At 60.3% G+C, this 20663-nt stretch overlaps 1 protein-coding gene across 1 annotated transcript; it reads left to right on the top strand.

Annotated features, from left to right (window-relative positions):
- Positions 1 to 616: 616 nt before the first annotated feature.
- KIF3C (kinesin family member 3C) lies at positions 617 to 19184 on the top strand. The gene is made up of 8 exons (XM_036405160.2): positions 617 to 2044; positions 9077 to 9178; positions 9284 to 9406; positions 9486 to 9604; positions 11179 to 11295; positions 11983 to 12091; positions 13621 to 13799; positions 14570 to 19184. The coding sequence occupies exons 1-8, from the start codon at positions 632 to 634 to the stop codon at positions 14661 to 14663; spliced, it is 2256 nt and encodes a 751-aa protein (XP_036261053.1). The 5' UTR covers positions 617 to 631; the 3' UTR covers positions 14664 to 19184.
- The last annotated feature ends 1479 nt before the right edge of the window (positions 19185 to 20663 follow it).

Consider the following 20663-nt stretch of genomic DNA (forward strand, 5'->3'; position numbering starts at 1 on the left):
GTGATCCCATATCCCAATCCTGCATTCTGCATCCCGCATCCTAATCCTGCATCCCAGCCCCGCTCGGCAGACCCGTATCCTTCATCCCACATCCCAATCCCGCATTCCAACGCCGCATCCTTCATCCCACATCCCGATCCCACAAGCCGGTTCTGCATTCCGATGCAGCATCCCGATCCCGCATCCTTCATTCCGCGCCCCGGTGCTGCCCCCGATCCCCTCATCCCGGGCTCAGCACAAAGGCCGCACTACAGCTCCCGGCGTGCCCGGGGGGGCCGGCGGCGCTCCCGCCCGCGCCTGCGGGTGCGCGGCCCCGGGAGCGCGCTCGGGGGGGGGCGGCGCGGGCGCGGCTGCGGGAGCGCGCACCAATCGCGGCGCGGCCGCGCCCCGCCCCGGCCCGCCCCGCCCGCCCCATCCCCGCACCGGGCGGGGCGCAGCGGCCGCGCTGCCATGAGCGAGCGCCCGGCGGGGCCGCCCCGCCGCGCCCCGGCCGCCCGCGCCCCCCGCCCCGGCCCCGCCCGCTCCGCCCCGGCCCCGGCCCCGGCCCCGGCCTCGGCCCCGGGGATGCCGCGGGGGCGGCGCGGCTGAGCCCCCCAGCCCCGCTGCGCCGTCGGCCCCGCCCGCCGCCGCCATGGCCGGTAAGCCCCGCAGCGGCTGCGAGGCGCTCCGGGTGGTGGCCCGGTGCCGGCCCATGAGCCGGCGGGAGGAGGCGGCGGGATACGAGCGCGTCCTGGAGCTGGACGTGAAGCTGGGCCAGGTGAGCATCCGCAACCCCCGCGCCGCCCCCGGGGAGCTGCCCAAGACCTTCACCTTCGACGCCGTGTACGACGCCAGCTCCAAGCAGGCCGACCTCTACGATGAGACCGTGCGGCCGCTCATCGACTCGGTGCTGCAAGGCTTCAACGGCACCGTCTTCGCCTACGGCCAGACCGGCACCGGCAAGACCTACACCATGCAGGGCGCCTGGGCGGAGCCCGAGAAGCGCGGCATCATCCCCAGCGCCTTCGAGCACATCTTCACCCACATCTCCCGCTCGCAGAACCAGCAGTACCTGGTGAGGGCCTCGTACCTGGAGATCTACCAGGAGGAGATCAGGGACCTCCTCGCCAAGGACCAGAGCAAGAAGCTGGAGCTGAAGGAGAACCCCGAGACCGGGGTGTACATCAAGGACCTCTCGTCCTTCGTGACCAAGAACGTCAAGGAGATCGAGCACGTGATGAACCTGGGCAGCCAGACGCGCTCCGTGGGCAGCACCAACATGAACGAGCACAGCTCGCGCTCCCACGCCATCTTCCTGATCACCATCGAGTGCAGCGAGACGGGCCCGGACGGCGAGGAGCACATCCGCGTGGGCAAGCTCAACCTCGTGGACCTGGCCGGCAGCGAGCGCCAGAACAAAATGGGGGCCCACGGAGAGCGCCCCAAGGAGGCCTCCAAGATCAACCTCTCCCTCTCGGCCCTGGGCAACGTCATCTCGGCGCTGGTGGACGGCCGGAGCACGCACATCCCCTACCGGGACTCCAAGCTCACCCGCCTGCTGCAGGACTCCCTCGGGGGCAACGCCAAGACAATCATGGTGGCCACCTTGGGCCCGGCCTCGCACAGCTACGACGAGAGCCTCTCCACCCTCAGGTTCGCCAACAGGGCCAAGAACATCAAGAACAAGCCCCGGGTGAACGAGGACCCCAAGGACACCTTGCTGCGGGAGTTCCAGGAGGAGATCGTGCGGCTGAAAGCCCAGCTGGAGAAACGCGGGATGCTGGGCAAGAAGAGAAGGAGGAGCAGCCGGAGGAAGAAAGCAATGGATGGAGAGGGCACCGTGGACAATGAAGGGGAGGACGAGAATGAGGATGGCCTGGAGAAGACCATGGAGAATTACTTGAAGGAGCAGAAGGAGAGGCTGGAAGAGGAGAAAGCCGCTATCCAGGATGACCACAGCCTGGTGAGTGAGGAGAAGCAGAAGCTGCTCCAGGAGAAGGAGAAGATGATAGAGGACCTGCGGAAGGAGCAGGAGGCCACGGAGCTGCTGGCCATCAAGTACAAGGTTTGTGTTGCCAGGCATGGTGACAAATGGGGCCGGGGTGCCTGCCGTGCCCCCCAGCCCCTGGTGTGGAGTGGGAATGGATCCCAAGCAGGGAGCCTGCGGGAGGTGCCCACCGTGTGCCCAGCAAGGGAGCCTCCCAAGCGAGGGGACCAGGCAGGGTCCCCAAGGGCAGCCCCAGGCTGGCCCTCAGACCTGCGTGGGGACACTGTGGGGACCTGTGTGGGAGCTGCAGGGAGTGGCAGGGAAGGGCCACAGGGGAGAGGGTCACTGTGGCACGGGTGTGCTTTGCTCAGCTCTTGTCCCCTTCGGCACAACAAAGCAGCTGGTGTGGGAAGGGGGAGTGATGGGAGTGATGCTGCAGATTCGTCCCTGCTGGCCTCGGGAGCCAGCCCAGGGCTGGAGCTGGGGACATGGGGCACCTGTCCCCACCTGCCCCCAGTTCTGTGCAGCTCCTGGCTCCCAGTGGGCTCTGTGGGGATGGGCAGGGCCTGGCAGCTCTGCAGGGACCCCCGTCCCCCTCCCCACCCCAAACCCTTCCTGGCACCCTGAGCCAGAGCAGGGTGGATGGGGACACCACTGCTGGCTCAGGGATGCTCAGGGCTTTGGTGCTGAGGGTGAGAGGGGCCACGGCAGCCCCAGCTGTGCCGGGTTCTGGGGCTGCACCTCCCCCTGCCCCAGCCCTGCTCCTGTCCCCACTGCACTGGGGGGGTCCTGACCCCTGCCCCCTGCCCGTGGTGGCCTTGGGGCTGGGACCCCCAGTGGGGAGGGAGCCTTGGCATCACACTCAGCATGGCCCCCGTGGCACAGCCCCTCTGGCACAGCCCCTCTGGCACAGCCCCTCTGGCACAGCCCCTCCGGCTGGCACTCACTGGATGCAGGGACTGGGCTGGAGCCCAGGCAGGGAGGGACCCTCTGGTGGGGACATGCCCGGGGTGCCAGGGCCAGGCAGGGGTCTGGACCCTCTCCCATGCCCAGGCTGGTGTTTGTTGCAGCCCCAGGGACACGTGGCCGTGCCCAGAGATGTGTGATTGTGCCCAGGGATGCGTGACCGTGCCTGGGTGCCCGCACAGAGAGCGTGGGATGGCACTGGGACGTGCCACCGGGGCACAGCCGTGGGCTGCTGGCTGGCACAGCGGGTGTCCCGTGACAAGTGTCCCGTGCCAAGTGTCCTGGCACTGCAGGATGCCCGGCCCAGGGGTCTCTGCAGCCATCCCCCATCGCTGTGGGGTGCAGGCTGTGGGGTGCAGGCTGGGCTGGGCTGGCAGCTGTCCAGCACAGTGTCCCTGTCTGGCTCAGCAGGGCTGGCTCAGGGCCACTGTGTGTCCTGGAACTGCTGAGTAACCAGGCAGGGCCAGAGGCAAGATGACACCTTGGCCCTTTTGGTGGCCTTTGGGGCTGCTCTGCACACAGGGACCCTCTGACTATGGGGCTCCAGAACAGTGACAGCAGAGAGGTGTCACCTCAGTGAGCACAAATCCCCCTGTGCCAGAGGGCACAGCCCGTGGGACACTGTGGGGACACTGGGTGGCCTCAGGGTGCTCATGGGCAGCTTTGCCACACTGTGGGGCCGGGCAAGGAGCCACTAGCTCTGCAAAGAGAGCTGAGGTGACAGGGGGACACAGGGTGCCCCTCTCCCCACGGGTGACACACTGCACCCTGCCTTATTGTCACACTGCTGGGTGTGGGCTCTGCCTCTGCCACCCAGCTGGGACATGTGGGACATGGAGCTCAGAGAGGTGGGGTCAGCCTGCCCCAGCAGATGTGCATTGGGCCCCCAGATGTGCTCCGGGGCGCCCAGATGTGCTCCTGGGTGCCCAGATGTGTGCCCAGGCCGAGGGGCTGTGCCTCAGGGGAGCTGGGTATGGGGTGTGGCTGTTTCCAAGGGCCGTGCCAGGGGCTGAGGCCGAGGTCAGCGGGAGGAAAGGGCTGGGAAGTTCTTTGGGTGCCGGAAATGAGTTCCTGGGAGAGGCTTAGTGCTAAAGGAGATTGGGAGTCTCCTCCTTAGAGGGAATCAATGCCCTGGCAGGGAGGAAACAGTGGCACTGAGCAACCTCTTAATCTGGCAGGGATGGTGTCAGGGAGGGGATGGCAGTGGCATCATTGTCCCAGCACCCGCCTTGTCCCCATCCTGCGCCCCAGCAGGGTCCCCAGGGGACACTCAGCATCAAGGGGAGCAAGTGGGACCAAGAACTGGGTTTGGAGGACAAGGGCTGAGGGGCTCCTGGCACCCCAGTGCCCCCAGCCCTGGCAGGGGATGGCACAGACCGGGTGGGGGGCTGCCCTTGGGGGTGTCAGCCCCCAGCAGAACACCCAGCCTGGGGCACCCATCCAAAGGGAGGAGGGAGGGATCCCCAGGGTCAGGGGGGCTGGCTGGGGCACCCAAGGCTTTGGGGGTGTCCCCTGGGTGCTGCTGGCACAGCTTTGGGGTGTCCCCTGGGTGCTGGGTGCTGCTGGCACAGCTGTGGGGGTGTCCCCTGGGTGCTGCTGGCACAGCTTTGGGGTGTCCCCTGGGTTCCTCCAGAACCCACAATGCATCCCCTGCAGCTGGAAGGGGAAAACTGGGGGGAATAGCATGGAAATAGAGCCTTGCCCCAGGCAGGTGTGGGTGGGGATGGGGGCCACAGGTTTGCCAGAGCCCCCACTCTGTGCACAGCACCCCCATGGAGACCCCTGCCCAGGGACAGGTGACAGCAGCACCATGACCACCGTGTGCCCCCCCCAGTGCTGGCACTGCCCTTGGGGTGGCCTGGTGGCCTTGCTGTCCCCCAGGGCTGTGGCCATGGCAGTGGGGAGGGGAGCAGGCCCTGTGAGGAGCAGATCCCCTGGATCTGGGGGGCCAGAGGGACACAAGGGCTGTGCCCAGGGGGTGAGGGAGGCCACGTGCTGGTGGCAGAGGGGACATTGCAGAGGTGGTGGCTGAGCTGTCTCTGTGGCTGGGACATTCAGTTTTGAAGCTGTGTGAGGTGTCCTGGGGACATCTGGGTCTGCCCCTGCTGACACCGCTGAGGTGCAGCCATGGGGGGCACAGGGTGTCCCCCCCATTTGTCCCCCATGGACACCCTGACATGGGAGCAGGGCTGCAGGGCATGAATACACACACAGAGAGTGTGCACATGGACACACACACACAAATACACACACACAGAGTGTGAACATGGACACACACACAAATACACACACATGGTGTGCACATGGACACAGACAGTGCACACACACACACACAAATACACAAATACACACACAGAGAGTGTGCACATGGACACACACACACAAATACACACACACAGAGTGTGAACATGGACACACACACACAAATACACACACAGAGAGTGTGCACATGGACACACACACACAAATACACACACATGGTGTGCACATGGACACAGACAGTGTGCACACACACACACAAATACACAAATACACACACACAGAGTGTGCACATGGACACAGAGAGTGTGCACACACATACACAGAGTGTGAACATGGACACACACACACAAATACACACACAGAGTGTGCAAATGGACACACACAGAGTGTGCACACACACAAATACACACAGAGTGTGCACATGGACACAGACAGTGTGCACACATACACAAATACACACACAGAGAGTGTGAACATGGACACAGACAGTGTGCACACATACACAAATACACACACAGAGAGTGTGAACATGGACACAGAGTGTGCATACACACACACAAATACACACAAATACACACAAAGTGTGCAAATGGACACACACAGAGTGTGCACACACACAAATACACACACACAGAGTGTGCACATGGACACAGAGTGTGCACACACACACACAAATACACACACACATGGTGTGCACACACACACACAAATACACACACAGAGAGTGTGCACATGGACACAGACAGTGTGCATACACACAAATACACACATGGTGTGCACATGGACACACACACAGAGTGCACACACACACACACACAAATACACACACACACACAGAGTGTGAACATGGACACACACAGAGTGTGCACACACACACACAGAGTGTGCACATGGACACACACAAATACACACACAGAGAGTGTGCACATGGACACAGACAGAGTGTGCACACACACACAAATACACACACACATGGTGTGCACATGGACACACACAGAGTGTGCGCATACACACACAAATACACGCACAGTGTCCACACAGACACACACAGTGTGCACATGGACACACACAGTGTGCACACAGACTCACAGAGTGTGCACACACACACAAATACAAACACAGTGTGCACACAGACACAGTGTGCACACACACACAGAGTGCACACACACACTGTGTATATAAACACACACACATACAATGTGCACATAGACACACACAGTGTGCACATACACACACACAGACACACACAGAGTGCATACACACACACTGTGTATATAAACACACACACACATACAGTTTGCACATAGACACACACAGCGTGCACATACACACACACAGACACACACAGAGTGCATACACACACAGTGTGCACACACACACAGAGTGTGCTCAAAGAGTGCACACACACACTGTGTGCATAGACACACACACACAGTGTGCACATGGACACACAGTGTGCACATACACACAGAGTGCATATACACAGACTGTGTACATAGACACACACAGTGTGCACATACACACACACATGGTGTGCACATACACACACACGGTGTGCACATACACACAGAGTGCACATACACAGACAGTGTGTACATAGACACACACAGTGTGCACATAATACAGTGCACACACACACACACACATGGTGTGCACATACACACACACAGTGCACACACACACACACACACAGTGTGCACATACACACACACACGGTGTGCACATACACACACACATGGTGTGCACATACACACACACAGTGTGCACATAACACACACACATGGTGTGCACATACATACACACACAGTGTGCACATAACACACACACAGTGTGCACATACACACACACATGGTGTGCACATACACACACATGGTGTGCACATACACACACACAGTGCACACACACACACACACACAGTGTGCACATACACACACACACGGTGTGCACATACACACACACATGGTGTGCACATACACACACACAGTGTGCACATAACACACACACATGGTGTGCACATACATACACACACAGTGTGCACATAACACACACACAGTGTGCACATACACACACACACAGTGCACACACACAGACACACCGTGTGCACATACATACACACACAGTGCACACGCACACAGTGCACACACACACATGGTGTGCACACACACACACACAGTGTGCACATACATACACACACAGTGCACACATACATACACACACACATGGTGTGCACATACACACACACACAGTGCACACACACACAGTGTGCACGTACACACACACATGGTGTGCACAGACACCTGGTGCTCCCACACATACCGATGTGTGTGTGAACGTGCTCAGCCTGGCACAGGATGTGCTCCCTGTGTGTGTGTATTTGGCATTTCTGTGTGCACAGCCCTTGTGTGTATATTTGTGTGTTTGTGTGTTTGTGCATTTCTGTGTTCACAGCCCCATTTCTGTGTGCACAGCCCCTGTGCATGTGTACTTGTGTGTATTTGTGTGTGTTTGTGTGTGCACAGCCCCTGTGTGTGCATGTGTACTTGTGTGTATTTGTGTGTGTTTATGTGTGCACAGCCCCTGTGCATGTGTACTTGTGTGTATTTGTGTGTGTTTGTGTGTGCACAGCCCCATTTCTGTGTGCACAGCCCGTTTGTGTGTGTGTATTTTGGAGTGTTTGTGCATTTCTGTGTGCCCAGCCCCATTTCTGTGTGTATTTGTGTGTATTTGTGTATGTTTATGTGTCTGTTTATGCATTTCTGTGTGCCAGCCCGATGGGGCAGGGTCTGGCCTGCAGCTGCTGTCCATCCCTGCCCATCCCATCCCATCCCATCCCATCCCATCCCATCCCACCCCATCCCATCCCATCCCATCCCACCCCATCCCATCCCATCCCAGCCCGTCCCTGGAGTCCCAGCTGTGCCAGGGCAGGGCAGCCCTTTCCAGGTGGGAATTGTTCCCAATGTCCAATCTAATCATGAACAGCCTCCTCCTCCTCCTCCTCCTCCTCAGCAGGGCTCTGAGCAGAGGGACACTGAACCTCCCACATCCCTGAGAGCAGGGCTGGGGACAGGGACCAGAGATGGGGACAGGGATCAGGGGTGGGGACAGGGATCAGGGGTGGGGACAGGGATCAGGGATGGGGACAGGGATCAGGGATAGGGACAGGGATCAGGATGGGGACAGGGATCAGGGATAGGGACAGGGATCAGGGATCAGGGATAGGGACAGGGATCAGGGATAGGGACAGGGATCAGGGATCAGGGATAGGGACAGGGATTGGGGATGGGGACAGGGATCAGGGATGGGTACAGGGATCAGGGATGGGGGTGACCAGCAGGGATGGGGGTGACCAGCAGGGATCAGGGCTGGGGACAGGGATCAGGGATCAGGGGTGGGGACAGGGATCAGGGACAGGGATCAGCGATCAGGGATAGGGACAGGGATCAGGATGGGGACAGGGATCAGGGATAGGGACAGGGGTCGGGGTAGGGACAGGGATCGGGGATGGGGACAGGGATTGGGGATGGGGACCGGGATCAAGAATGGGGGTGACCATCAGGGATTAGGGATGGGGTTCACCACCAGGGATCAGGGGTGGGGACAGCGATCAGGCTGGGGACAGGGATCAGGGATGGGGACAGGGATCAAGAGTGGGGACAGGGATCAGGGATGGGGGTGACCATCAGGGATGGGGGTGACCAGCAGGGATCAGGGCTGGGGACAGGGATCAGGGGTCGGAGTGACCACCAGGGATCAGGGATGGGGGTGACCACACAGTCAGGGATGTGGGTCACACCCAGTGAGGGTGGCATGGGGCAAAGGCCCCGGGCAGGGGTGGGGATGGCAGCCCTGACCCCTGCCCTGTCCCCCTGTCCCCTGCAGGCCATGGAGAGCAAGCTGCTGATCGGGGGCAGGACCATCGTGGACCACACCAACGAGCAGCAGAAGATGCTGGAGCTGAGGCGGCAGGAGATCGCCGAGCAGGTACCAGGGAGGGGGTGACAGGGCTGTCCTGGGGGTGTCCTGGGGGTGTCCTGGGGGTGTCCTCCCTGTCCCCATGCCGGTCCCAGCCGTGTCCCTGCCCCACAGAAACGCCGGGAGCGGGAGATGCAGCAGGAGATGCTGCTGAGGGACGAGGAGACCATGGAGCTGCGCGAGACCTACACGTCCCTGCAGCAGGAGGTGGAGATCAAAACCAAGAAGCTCAAGAAGGTGAGAGCGTGGCAGGTGGGGACAGGGACGAGGAGGTCCCTCTTGGGGACAGGGCTGAGGTGCTGCTGTCCCCTCCCAGCTCTATGCCAAGCTGCAGGCGGTGAAGGCTGAGATCCAGGACCAGCACGATGAGTACATCCGCGTGCGCCAGGACCTGGAGGAGGCCCAGAACGAGCAGACGAGGGAGCTGAAGCTCAAGTAGGTGTTGGGGTGTTGGTGAGGGGCTTGGGGGTCCCCTGGACCAGGTGGCCGTGAAGAAATGGGTGTGCAGAGCTGGGCTGGGGGGGCTCAGAGCAGGGCTGGGGGTCTCAGAGCAGGATTGGGGTGTTAGAACAGGTTTGGGGTGCTCAGAGCAGGGCTGGGGGTCTCAGAGCAAGGCTGGGGTGCTCAGAGTTGGGCTGGGGGTGCTCATAGCAGGGTTGGGGGGCTCAGAGCAGGATTGGGGTGCTCAGAGCGGGGTTAGGATGCTCAGAGCAGGATTGGGGTGCTCAGAGCGGGGTTGGGGTGCTCAGAGCAGGATTGGGGTGTTAGAACAGGTTTGGGGTGCTCAGAGCAGGTTTGGGGTGCTCAGAGCAAGGTTGGGGGGCTCAGAGCAGGGCTGGGGGGCTCATAGGCTCAGAGTGGGTGCAGAACTGGAGGGATTGACCCCACCCAGAGACAGGGACAGCCGAGCCCTGCCCAGGTGTCAGAGGTGGCACAAGGTGTGGCACTGGGGGCAGCAGCACAGGGGGCATCCAAGAGTTGCTGGGAAAAGGGGAAAAACCAGAAAATGTTCCAGCACAAACCCTGGCTGTGCCTGAACCTGGGAGGTGACCCCCGAGGCCACCCCTGGTGACCTGCTCTGGCCCCCAGAGTGTCCTCAAAGGGACAGCAGCTCCGGGGACTCGGGGTGGCCCCAGCCTCCTGGAGCTCCTGGCTCCCTCCTGGCAGAGTTTTCCCTCCCTGGAGCTCCTGGCTCCCTCCTGGCAGAGTTTTCCCTCCCTGGAGCTCCTGGCTCTCTCCTGGCAGAGTTTTCCCTCCCTGGAGCTCCTGGCTCCCTCCTGGCAGAGTTTTCCCTCCCTGGAGCTCCTGGCTCTCTCCTGGCAGAGTTTTCCCTCCCTGGAGCTCCTGGCTCCCTCCTGGCAGAGTTTTCCCTCCCGGAGCCTCCCGCAGCTGCAGCTGCAGCTCCGCAGCCCCCGGGGGTTTGTTCTCACTTCAAACCCTCCTCTCTCTCTCTCTCTCTCTCTCAGCTCTGTAACCCCCCAGCTATTTACAAGCACTGCAGCGTTTGCAGGGTGAAGCAGCTTCACTACAAACAGAATTCCCTCTCCAGTTTTGCCCCTTCTCTCCTCCAGCGTGGTTCTGACTGGAAGCCACAGCTCACTGGTGCAACTCCTTGCCTCAAAACAGTTTTTTAAGAGCTGCTCCACTTGCCCAAAAAACACAGGAGAAAAGATTCCCCCTGGGGTCCACTTGGCATTGCTGAGCTTCCCTTGATTTTCAGGCTGGGCAGTGGAGGAGCAGACAGGGCAGGAGAGGAAGGAAGGGTCCTGGTGCTGCCTGGAGCCCCAGAGCTCCTGGGCTCCTCTCTGATGCCGTCCTCTCCTGCCTCTCCCTTTTCCATGGCTGCATCTGTTCCTTCAAGCTCTCCCTTCCATCACATTTTCATCCCCCGGATGTTTCTTCTCCCTGCCCTGTCTCCTTCTCTTCCTGCCTTTCCCCTCCCTCTGTGCCTGTTTTCTGTCTCCTGCCACGTTAACCCCTTCCTCTCCTGCTCCTGCTCCATCCCTCAGGTATTTGATCATAGAGAATTTCATCCCTCCCGAGGAGAAGAACAAGATCATGAACCGCCTGTACTTCGACGGCGATGAGGAGCAGTGGAAATTCCAGCCGCTGGTTCCCGCCGGAGGGTGCGTCCGGTGTCCCTGTGTCTCTGTCCCTGTGTCCCTGTGTCCCTGTGTCCCTATGTCCCTGTCCCTGTCTCCAGGGTATGTCCCTGTGTCCCTGTGTATGTCCCTGTGTCCCTGTGTCCCTGTCCCCAAGGTACGTCCCTGTGTCTCTGTGTCCCTGTCCCCAGGGTACAGTCCTCGTGTCCCCATCCCTGTCCCCAGTGTACAGTCCCTGTCCCTGTCCTTCTCCCTGTGTCCCTGTCCCTTTCCCTGTCCTTGTCCCCAGGGCACAGTCCCCATCCCAGGGTACAGTCCTTGTCACTGTGTCCCTGTCCCCAGGTTACAATCCCTGTGTCCCTGTCCCTGTCCCCAGGGTGCGTCGCTGTGTCCCTGTCCCTGTCCCTATCCTTGTCCCCAGGGTACAGTCCCTGTGTCCCCATCCCTGTCCCCAGGATACATCCCTGCGTCCCTGTCCCCAGGGCACTGTCCCTGTGTCTCTGTGTCCCTGTCCCCAGGGTATAGTCCCTGTCCCCAGGTCACAGTCGCTGTCCCTGTCCCCAGGGCACTGTCCCTGTCCCTGCCAATGCACAGGAGTGGCCCCAGAGCTGGGTGACTCCTGTAGGTGCCCATGGGTGTGAATCCCCTCCAAGCCCAGCCCCGCGTGGTCCCTGGGGCGCTGTTGGTCACATCCCCCTCCGTGTGCTCCAGGAGCAGCTCCCAGATGAAGCGGCGCCCGACCTCGGCCGTGGGCTACAAGAGGCCCATCAGCCACTACGCCAGGGTGGCCATGGCCAGGAGATCCCACCCCCGCTTCCGGGTGCGCCAGGGGACAGCGGGGTGGGCACGGGGTGGGGACGGGGTGGGTTAATGGGGTGGGTGGGGAGGGACGGATGGAGGGATGGACATGGATGGATGGGGGATGGATATGGATGATGGATGGATGGATGGATGGATGGATGGATGGATGGATGGATGGATGGATGGATGGATGGGGGATGGATGGATGGATGGATGGATGGATGGATGGATGGAGGGATGATGGATGGATGGATGGATGGATGATGGATGGATGGATGGATGGATGGATGGATGGATGGGGGATGGATGGATGGATGGATGGATGGATGGATGGATGGATGGATGGATGATGGATGGATGGATGGATGGATGGATGGATGGGGGATGGATGGATGGATGGATGGATGGATGGATGGATGGATGGATGATGGATGGATGGATGTATGGATAGATGGGGGATGGATGGATGGATGGATGATGGATGGATGGATGGATGGATGATGGATGGATGGATGATGGATGGATATGGATGATGGATGGATGGACATGGATGGATGGATGGATGGATGGATGGATGATGGATGGAGGGATGGATGGATGGATGGATGATGGATGGATGGATGGATGGATGATGGATGGATGGATGATGGATGGATATGGATGATGGATGGATGGACATGGATGGATGGATGGATGGATGATGGATGGATGGATGGATGGATGATGGATGATGGATGGATGGATGGATGGATGGGGGATGGATGATGGATGGATGGATGGATGGATGGATGGATGGATGGATGGATGGATGATGGATGGATGGATGATGGATGGATGGATGGATGGATGGATGATGGATGGATGGATGGATGGATGGATGGATGGATGGATGGATGGATGGATGATGGATGGAGGGATGGATGGATGGATGGACGGATGGACATGGATGGAGGGATGGACATGGATAGATGTGTGGATGGAGGTGTGTGAATGCGTGGATGAATGGATCCATGGATGGATGTGGATGGATGTGTGGGTGGATGTGCGTGAATGTGTGGATGGGTGGGTGGATGGATGGATGGATGGACATGGATGGATGTGTGGATGGAGCTATATGGATGGATGGATCCATGGATCCATGGATGGATGTGGATGGAGGTGTGTGAATGTGTGGATGGGTGGGTGGGTAGATGGATGGAGGTGATTGGAGAGCTAGAGGTGGGTGGATGAAGGCAGATGGTGACTGGATGGGTGGAGGGATGGATAACCCTGGAAGGGAAGATGGAGTAAACAAGCTCACGGGATCTGGGATACACCAATCCAGGCTCCCATCTTGATCCTCCCAGCTCCAGTCCTGGAGCTCCTGGCTCTCCTGCCGTTGGAGAGGACAGCTGTGGCACCGGCTGGGAGATCCAGAGCAGAGCCTTGAGCCCACAGCCCAGTGCCAGGGCAGCCAGGAGAGGATCCCGCTGCCCCGGCAGCGCGGCTCACCAGAGCCGGAGCCGTGTCCTCCCCACGGTGACTCCGTGCTGGCTGTCCCCTGGGCAGGCTGAGAACATCATGTTCCTGGAGCTGGACCTGTCCCCCCCGGCCATCTTCGAGTTTGAGCGCAGCAGGGACCCCGCGGCGGAGCAGGACCCGCGGGCGCTGCACCTGGAGCGCCTGATGCACCTGGACAGCCTCCTGGAGCGGCCGGCGGCCTCCCGTGTGCGCAAATCCCGCTCCTGGTGGGTGACAGCGGCGCGGGGACACGGCTGGCACCTGCTGGGGGGGACAGGGGGCGCCGGGGCAGGCAGAGCGGGAGAGGCCCCGTCCCGTCGGGGCTGAGCCTGCCCGGGAGCTGCGGCTGTGCTGAGATTGAAATGCTGCTGAGGCTGTGCTGGGGAACAGCAGCTCTGGGCAGAGGGACCTGGGGCTGCTGGACAGAGCCCAGAGGAGGCCCCAGAGCTGCTCCAGGGCTGCAGCCAGGCTGGGAGAGCTGGGGGTGCTCACCTGGAGGGGAGAAGGATCCAGGGAGAGCTCAGAGCCCCTGGCAGGGCCTGAAGGGGCTCCAGGAGAGCTGCAGAGGGACTGGGGACAAGGCCTGGAGGGACAGGAGCCAGGGAATGGCTCCCAGTGCCACAGGGCAGGGCTGGATGGGAAATTGGGAATGGGGAATTGTGCCCTGGCAGGGTGGGCAGGCCCTGGCACAGGTAGTGGGTAGGCCCTGGATCCCTGGCAGTGCCCAAGGCCAGGCTGGACATTGGCGCTGGGTCACCCTGGCACAGTGGGAGGTGTCCCTGCCATGGCAGGGCTGGCACTGGATGAATTATAAGATCTCCCCAACCCAAAGCATTCCATGATATTCCTATTTCCCAGACCCAAGGTACCCTCCCACCCAGCAAGGGGTGCCCTTAGGTGCTGCCTGCACGGCAAAGGACCAGGAAAAGGGCTGGATTTTGGGCAGGGTGGGAAGGCAGGGCAGGGCAGCAGCCCCACAGTGTCTCTGTGTCCCCAGGTGCCAGACGCCGCGGTCGCTGCCCTCCTCCACCACCCACGTGTCCCTGGCCTCCAGCTCCGCGGGTGCCGCCCCTCTGCCGGCCCAGGAGTGACCGCCTGGACGCCTCGTCCCGGACTGAGCCCCCGAGGGCCGAGGGGGGCCCGGCCCAGCGGCCCCAGCTCGTCCTTGTCCTCAGCTACTTTGTGTGTGTTTGTGCGAGACACGAACGGCCCCGGGCCAGGGCGGCTGCCCCTCCCTCCCTCCCTCCCTCTCTCCTCCCCTCCCTCCGCCCCCCTGATCCGGATCTGTCACTTTATTTATTTAACCTATTTATTTATGGAGCGGAGGCAGGATTTGTGCTCGGACTGATGGACATCCAGGCTGGCAGTGGGCACCGTGCTGACCCCCCCGGGGTTTGCCCAGCTCCCAGCCCTGCCCACACCGCCTGGCACAGGGCTGGGCACGGGGACAGCACCAGGACACTGCTCCATCCCAGCAGGAGGGACACGGGCCCCTCTGCAGGAGCTTTGGCAGAAGCTGAGGCTGCCCTGGCCCCTGGTGCTGGCTTTGCCGTGCTGGATCCCAGGGAGTTTGGAGATTTCTGCGTGGATTGGGAGACTTCGTGGTGGCAGTGCCTTGTCAGAGTCCCCCAGAGGGACTCCCCAGCCTGCATCGACTCTGGTGGCAGCAGGGACACCTCACCCACTGTGGGCACGGCTGGCACTGCAGGAGCACCAGCTCCATCCACAGGGCTTGCAGAGTCACCAGACCAAGTCACCCAAAGGCCAGGGCTTTGTCCAGCCGTGCCACGCCCTGGGGACACTCTGGGGACACTGGAGACAGCCCCACCGAGGCTCCCATCGCTGACCGTGGGTGTGCAGCTCCTGACGCGGCCCGAGGTGGAAATCTGGAAATCTGGAAATCTCCACCCACTTCCAGCCCCTCCAGGGACACGCCCAGCCTGGGAGCAGCGCTGCCTGCCGAGCCCCGGGCTGCCAGAGGCTCCACCTGCAGCTAAAGGGACGGGGAAATGTGGGACGAGGAGGTGACACCCAGGGCAGCGATGGCATCGCTGTGCTCTGGACAATGGCACACGGAGGTCACCTCTGTCACATCCTGCTTGGGACAAATTCCCTGGGGGGTTGTGGAGGACTGGATGTGGAATGGTGATGGGTAAGAGGGGGAAGCCACCAGGGCTCTGGGGGTTGGATCCTGCCCCAGCAGCTGCAGGGACAGCACTTGTGGAGGGTGGAGGGAAGCTGGTGAAGCAGCTCTGGTGTCCCTGGGATGGTGGAGGTGGGGACGTCCCTGTGATGGATGAGGGAGCGACCCCTGGCTCTCCTGGGTCAGCAAAGGGCCGGACAGGGAGGATTGCAGGTGGAAAATGTCCCCTGGAAACAAAGAGAATTCCTGCACAGGGTGGATGAGGTTGGAAGGGACCCTGGAGCTCATCCAGTCCCTGGAGCAGTTACTCAGGGATGTGGCCAGGTGGGTTTGGGATCTCCCAGGGAAGGAGACCCCAGCACTGTTCTGGGCAGGCTGCTCTTGGCTGTTGGCCTGGTCCCTGCTCCCCTCAGTGCTCCTGAACTCCGGACAGGGGTGAGGGAAGGTGGGCGAGCAAGGCACAGGCCTGGAATGGGGACATCCAGCGGGAAGCAGGAGCTGTGCTGAGCTCAGCTCCCTCAGCAGCCGTGTCCCATCCCCACGTGGCTGTGCTGGGCCATCCACTGCCCTTCCCAGCTGCCCTGACACATCCCTGCCCTGCCCTGCCCTGCCCAGGGCATCCTCTCCCCTTCCACCTAACACTGCCCTGCCTCGAGCTCTCCATGATTGCCCTCTGCTCCCCCCTTCCCTTTCCATCTGTGCCCCATAACAACCCTGTTCTGTGCCCCATAACCACACCCTGCTCTGTGCCCCACAACACCCTGTTCTGTGCCCCATAACAACACCCTGTTCTGTGCCCCATAACAACACCCTGTTCTGTGCCCCATAACCACACCCTGCTCTGTGCCCCACAACCACACCCTGTTCTGTGCCCCACAACAACCCCCTGTTCTGTGCCCCACAACCACACCCTGTTCTGTGCCCCATAACCACACCCTGTTCTGTGCCCCATAACAACCCTGTTCTGTGCCCCATAACCACACCCTGTTCTGTGCCCCATAACAACCCCCTGTTCTGTGCCCCACAACCCCCTGTTCTGTGCCCCATAACAACACCCTGTTCTGTGCCCCATAACAACACCCTGTTCTGTGCCCCATAACCACACCCTGCTCTGTGCCCCACAACCACACCCTGTTCTGTGCCCCATAACCACACCCTGTTCTGTGTCCCATAACCACACCCCGTTCTGTGCCCCACAACACCCTGTTCTGTGCCCCATAACAACCCTGTTCTGTGCCCCACAACAACCCCCTGTTCTGTGCCCCACAACCACACCCTGTTCTGTGCCCCATAACCACACCCTGTTCTGTGTCCCACAACCACACCCTGTTCTGTGCCCCATAACCACACCCTGTTCTGTGTCCCACAACAACACCCTGTTCTGTGCCCCATAACAACCCTGTTCTGTGCCCCATAACCACACCCTGTTCTGTGCCCCATAACCACACCCTGTTCTGTGCCCCATAACCCCCTGTTCTGTGCCCCATAATACCCTGTTCTGTGCCCCATAACAACACCCTGTTCTGTGCCCCATAACCACACCCTGTTCTGTGCCCCACAACCACACCCTGTTCTGTGCCCCATAACCACACCCTGTTCTGTGCCCCATAACCACACCCTGTTCTGTGCCCCACAACCACACCCTGTTCTGTGCCCCATAACCACACCCTGTTCTGTGCCCCACAACACCCTGTTCTGTGCCCCATAACCACACCCTGTTCTGTGCCCCACAACACCCTGTTCTGTGCCCCATAACCACACCCTGTTCTGTGCCCATAACAACCCCCTGTTCTGTGCCCCATAACCCCCTGTTCTGTGCCCCATAACCACACCCTGTTCTGTGCCCCATAATAACACCCTGTTCTGTGCCCCATAACCACACCCTGTTCTGTGCCCCATAACCCCCTGTTCTGTCCCTCCAGGACCTCTGTCCCCTTCTCCCCCAGCCTGGCACCTTGGCAGGCTGTACCTTGCTCTGAGGACTGAGCCCCTCCCCTGGCAGCAGCCAGGCCCCGGCTGTGCTCAGCCTGGCAGGAGGGAGCAGGGAAGGTGTTGGGGGGGTCCCTTCCGTGCTGTGGGGTCAGGGCTGGCCACAGGTCCCCCCACAGCCAGGGGTGTCCCAGGGCATCCCCCAGAGCGAGCTGGCCCTGGGAAACCATCGCAGCCCTGGCAAGGCCAGGCTGGGCAGGGCTGGGAGCAGCCTGGGACAGTGGAAGGTGGCCCTGCCATGACAGAGGTGGCACTGGGTGAGCTTTAAAGTCCCAGCCCAGACCAGTCTGGGATTCCCTGGTTCTATGGAACACAGTGACTGGGAGAGCTGGTTTGTTATTTCCTAGAAAGCATCTGGGAGTCAGGGTCAGGAAGCACAGACTCAGAATGAGGCGAAGCTTGGGGGGCCTGCAGGAATAGAATTTCCTCCCTTCCTTGTTTTCCAGCAGTCCCAGTTCCCCTTCAGTGGATCAGCAGCTCCAAAGTGATGAACCAGAGACCTTCTCTGGCCTCTGTTCTCACCCAGGGCGTGGGAAACAACTCAGGAGCTGAGGGTGTCCTCATCCCAGGGCCATGGAGCATCCCAGGAAGGGTGGCTGTGCCCCAGGAAGGGTGGCTGTGCCCAGGAAGGGTGGCTGTGCCCAGGAAGGGTGGCTGTGTTCATGGAGGATTCCTCCAGAAGCCTTTCCAACACAGCTGTGGTCACAGTGGGATCCTCTGGAGCTCTTCCAGCAGAGCTGTGGCCATGCTGGGACCCTCTGGAATTCCAGCAGAGCTGTGGCCATGCTGGGACCCTCTGGAGCCCTTCCAGCAGAGCCGTGGCCATGCTGGGACCCTCTGGAATTCCAGCAGAGCTGTGGCCATGCTGGGACCCTCTGGAGCCCTTCCAGCAGAGCACAGGCTGGGAATCGCCAGCGCAGGGGATGGCATGAGGCACTTCCAGCACCCAAGAGCCGCTCCCGAGCATCCCGAGCCCTCCGTCCTCCTCCTCGTCCAGCGGCGGCGCTGCCGGGGCTGTCCCCGCACACCGGCAGGGCGGGAGCGCTCGGGCCCTCGGTGCCGTTCGCTGTCCGTGTGTCCCAGCGGGGCCGCTCCTCGGGGCCGGGGCTTCCTTTCGTTGTTGTTGAACTGTTCTTTTGGGGTTCAGGTTTGGCCGTTTTTCCGCGGGGAGGGGGGTGCGGGTCTGTTGCGGGTTCATGGACAAGGTGAGGGCCTCGATTAGGACCAAATTTTCGTGCCTGTTGCTCTGGTGATTTATTTAGAAATCAAAAGTTTACTGTCTGGTGGCCCATCCTTGTCACTCTATACATAGGACTATACAGGACATATTATAAATATATATATATTATACATAGTGTCGGGAGAGAGGCCGTTCCTGGCGGCATGGACACTCCTCACTGTGCTGTAATGTAGCTTCGAGCCCGCGCTGGGAGCGCCCTCCAGGATGGCAAGGACACAAAATAAAGGAATGAGCATCACTGCCCGGCCTCCGCAGCCTCCTTAGCCCGGCCGGGGCGGGAGCGGCCTCGGCGAGAAGGAAGGAAGGAAGGAAGGAAGGAAAGGAAGGAAGGAAGGAAGGAAGGAAGGAAGGAAGGAAGGAAGGAAGGAAGGAAGGAAGGAAGGAAGGAAGGAAGGAAGGAAGGAAGGAAGGAAGGAAGGAAGGAAGGAAGGAAGGAAGGAAGGAAGGAAGGAAGGAAGGAAGGAAGGAAGGAAGGAAGGAAGGAAGGAAGGAAGGAAGGAAGGAAGGAAAGGAGCGAGGATTCCTTCCTTCCCCCGGGAGTTGTGCACAGATTTGTGTTCCAGGAGAGATGGAGCTGGCACAAAACCACCGGGAAGGGCCCCGGCACAGCCTGGGGCATCTCACGGACACAGCTGGGCTGGGGGATGGGAGAGGGGAGGTGGGAGATGGGAGGGATGGGAAAGGGGAATGGAAAAAGGGAGATGGAAAAAGGGGGATGGAAAAGGGGGAGATGGAAAAGGGAGAGATGGAAAAGGGGGAGATGGAAAAGGGAGAGTTGGGAAAGGGGAGATGGAAAAGAGAGGGATGGAAAAGGGGGAGATGGAAAAGAGAGGGATGGAAAAGGGGGAGATGGAAAAAGGGAGATGGAAAAGGGGAGATGGAAAAGGGGGAAATGGAAAAGGGAGAGATGGAAAAGGAAAGATGGAAAAGGGGGGATGGAAAAGGGAGAGATGGAAAAGGGGGGATAGAAAAGGGGAGATGGAAAAGGGGAGATGGAAAAGGGAGATGGAAAAGGGAGAGATGGGAAAGGGGAGATGGAAAAGGGGAGATGGAAAAGGGAGAGATGGAAAAGGGGGGATGGAAAAAGGGAGCTGGGAAAGGGAGAGATGGAAAAGGGGGAGATGGAAAAGGGAAGATGGAAAAGGGGAGATGGAAAAGGGGGGATGGAAAAGGGAAGATGGAAAAGGGGGGATGGAAAAGGGGGGATGGAAAAGGGGGGATGGAAAAGGGAGAGATGGAAAAGGAAAGATGGAAAAGGGGAGCTGGGAAAGGGGAGATGGGAAAAGGGGGAGATGGAAAAGGGAGAGATGGAAAAGGGGGGATGGAAAAGGGGGGATGGAAAAGGGAAGATGGAAAAGGGGGGTTGAAAATGGGAGATGGAAAATGGGCTCCAGGCAGGAGCCCCCCAGGCCCCAGTGAGGGAAGGCAGTTCTTGCACAGATAGGAGAGAAGAGCCTGGGGATAAAAGCAGAGCTAAGATGGAGCAGGGACATGCACAGCCCCCAGGGAGAGCAAGGGAGGAGCAGGGACAGCCAGGTGCATCCCAGCTGCTCCAGAGCAGGAGCTGGGGGGCCTCGCTGCCTCAGGAGCTGCAGTTTGGACAGGGGAAGGGCCAGGCCATCTCCAAGGGCTGCTGCATTTCCCCTTGCCCTGCAAATGGGCAAATCCCCATGGCTTAGCATGAAAGCAGCTCTGAGAAAACATTGCAAGGCACAGAAT

Source organism: Molothrus ater, chromosome 32 (genome assembly GCF_012460135.2).
Source record: "Molothrus ater isolate BHLD 08-10-18 breed brown headed cowbird chromosome 32, BPBGC_Mater_1.1, whole genome shotgun sequence".
NCBI lineage: Eukaryota > Metazoa > Chordata > Aves > Passeriformes > Icteridae > Molothrus > Molothrus ater.

Excerpts from the sequence above, each read along its gene's own strand:
- KIF3C (XM_036405160.2), top strand. The coding sequence starts at position 632 with ATGGCCGGTAAGCCCCGCAGCGGCTGCGAGGCGCTCCGGGTGGTGGCC. Across the intron at positions 2,045-9,076 it reads TGCTGGCCATCAAGTACAAG|GCCATGGAGAGCAAGCTGCT; the intron begins GTTTGTGTTGCC and ends TGTCCCCTGCAG. Across the intron at positions 9,407-9,485 it reads AAACCAAGAAGCTCAAGAAG|CTCTATGCCAAGCTGCAGGC; the intron begins GTGAGAGCGTGG and ends GTCCCCTCCCAG.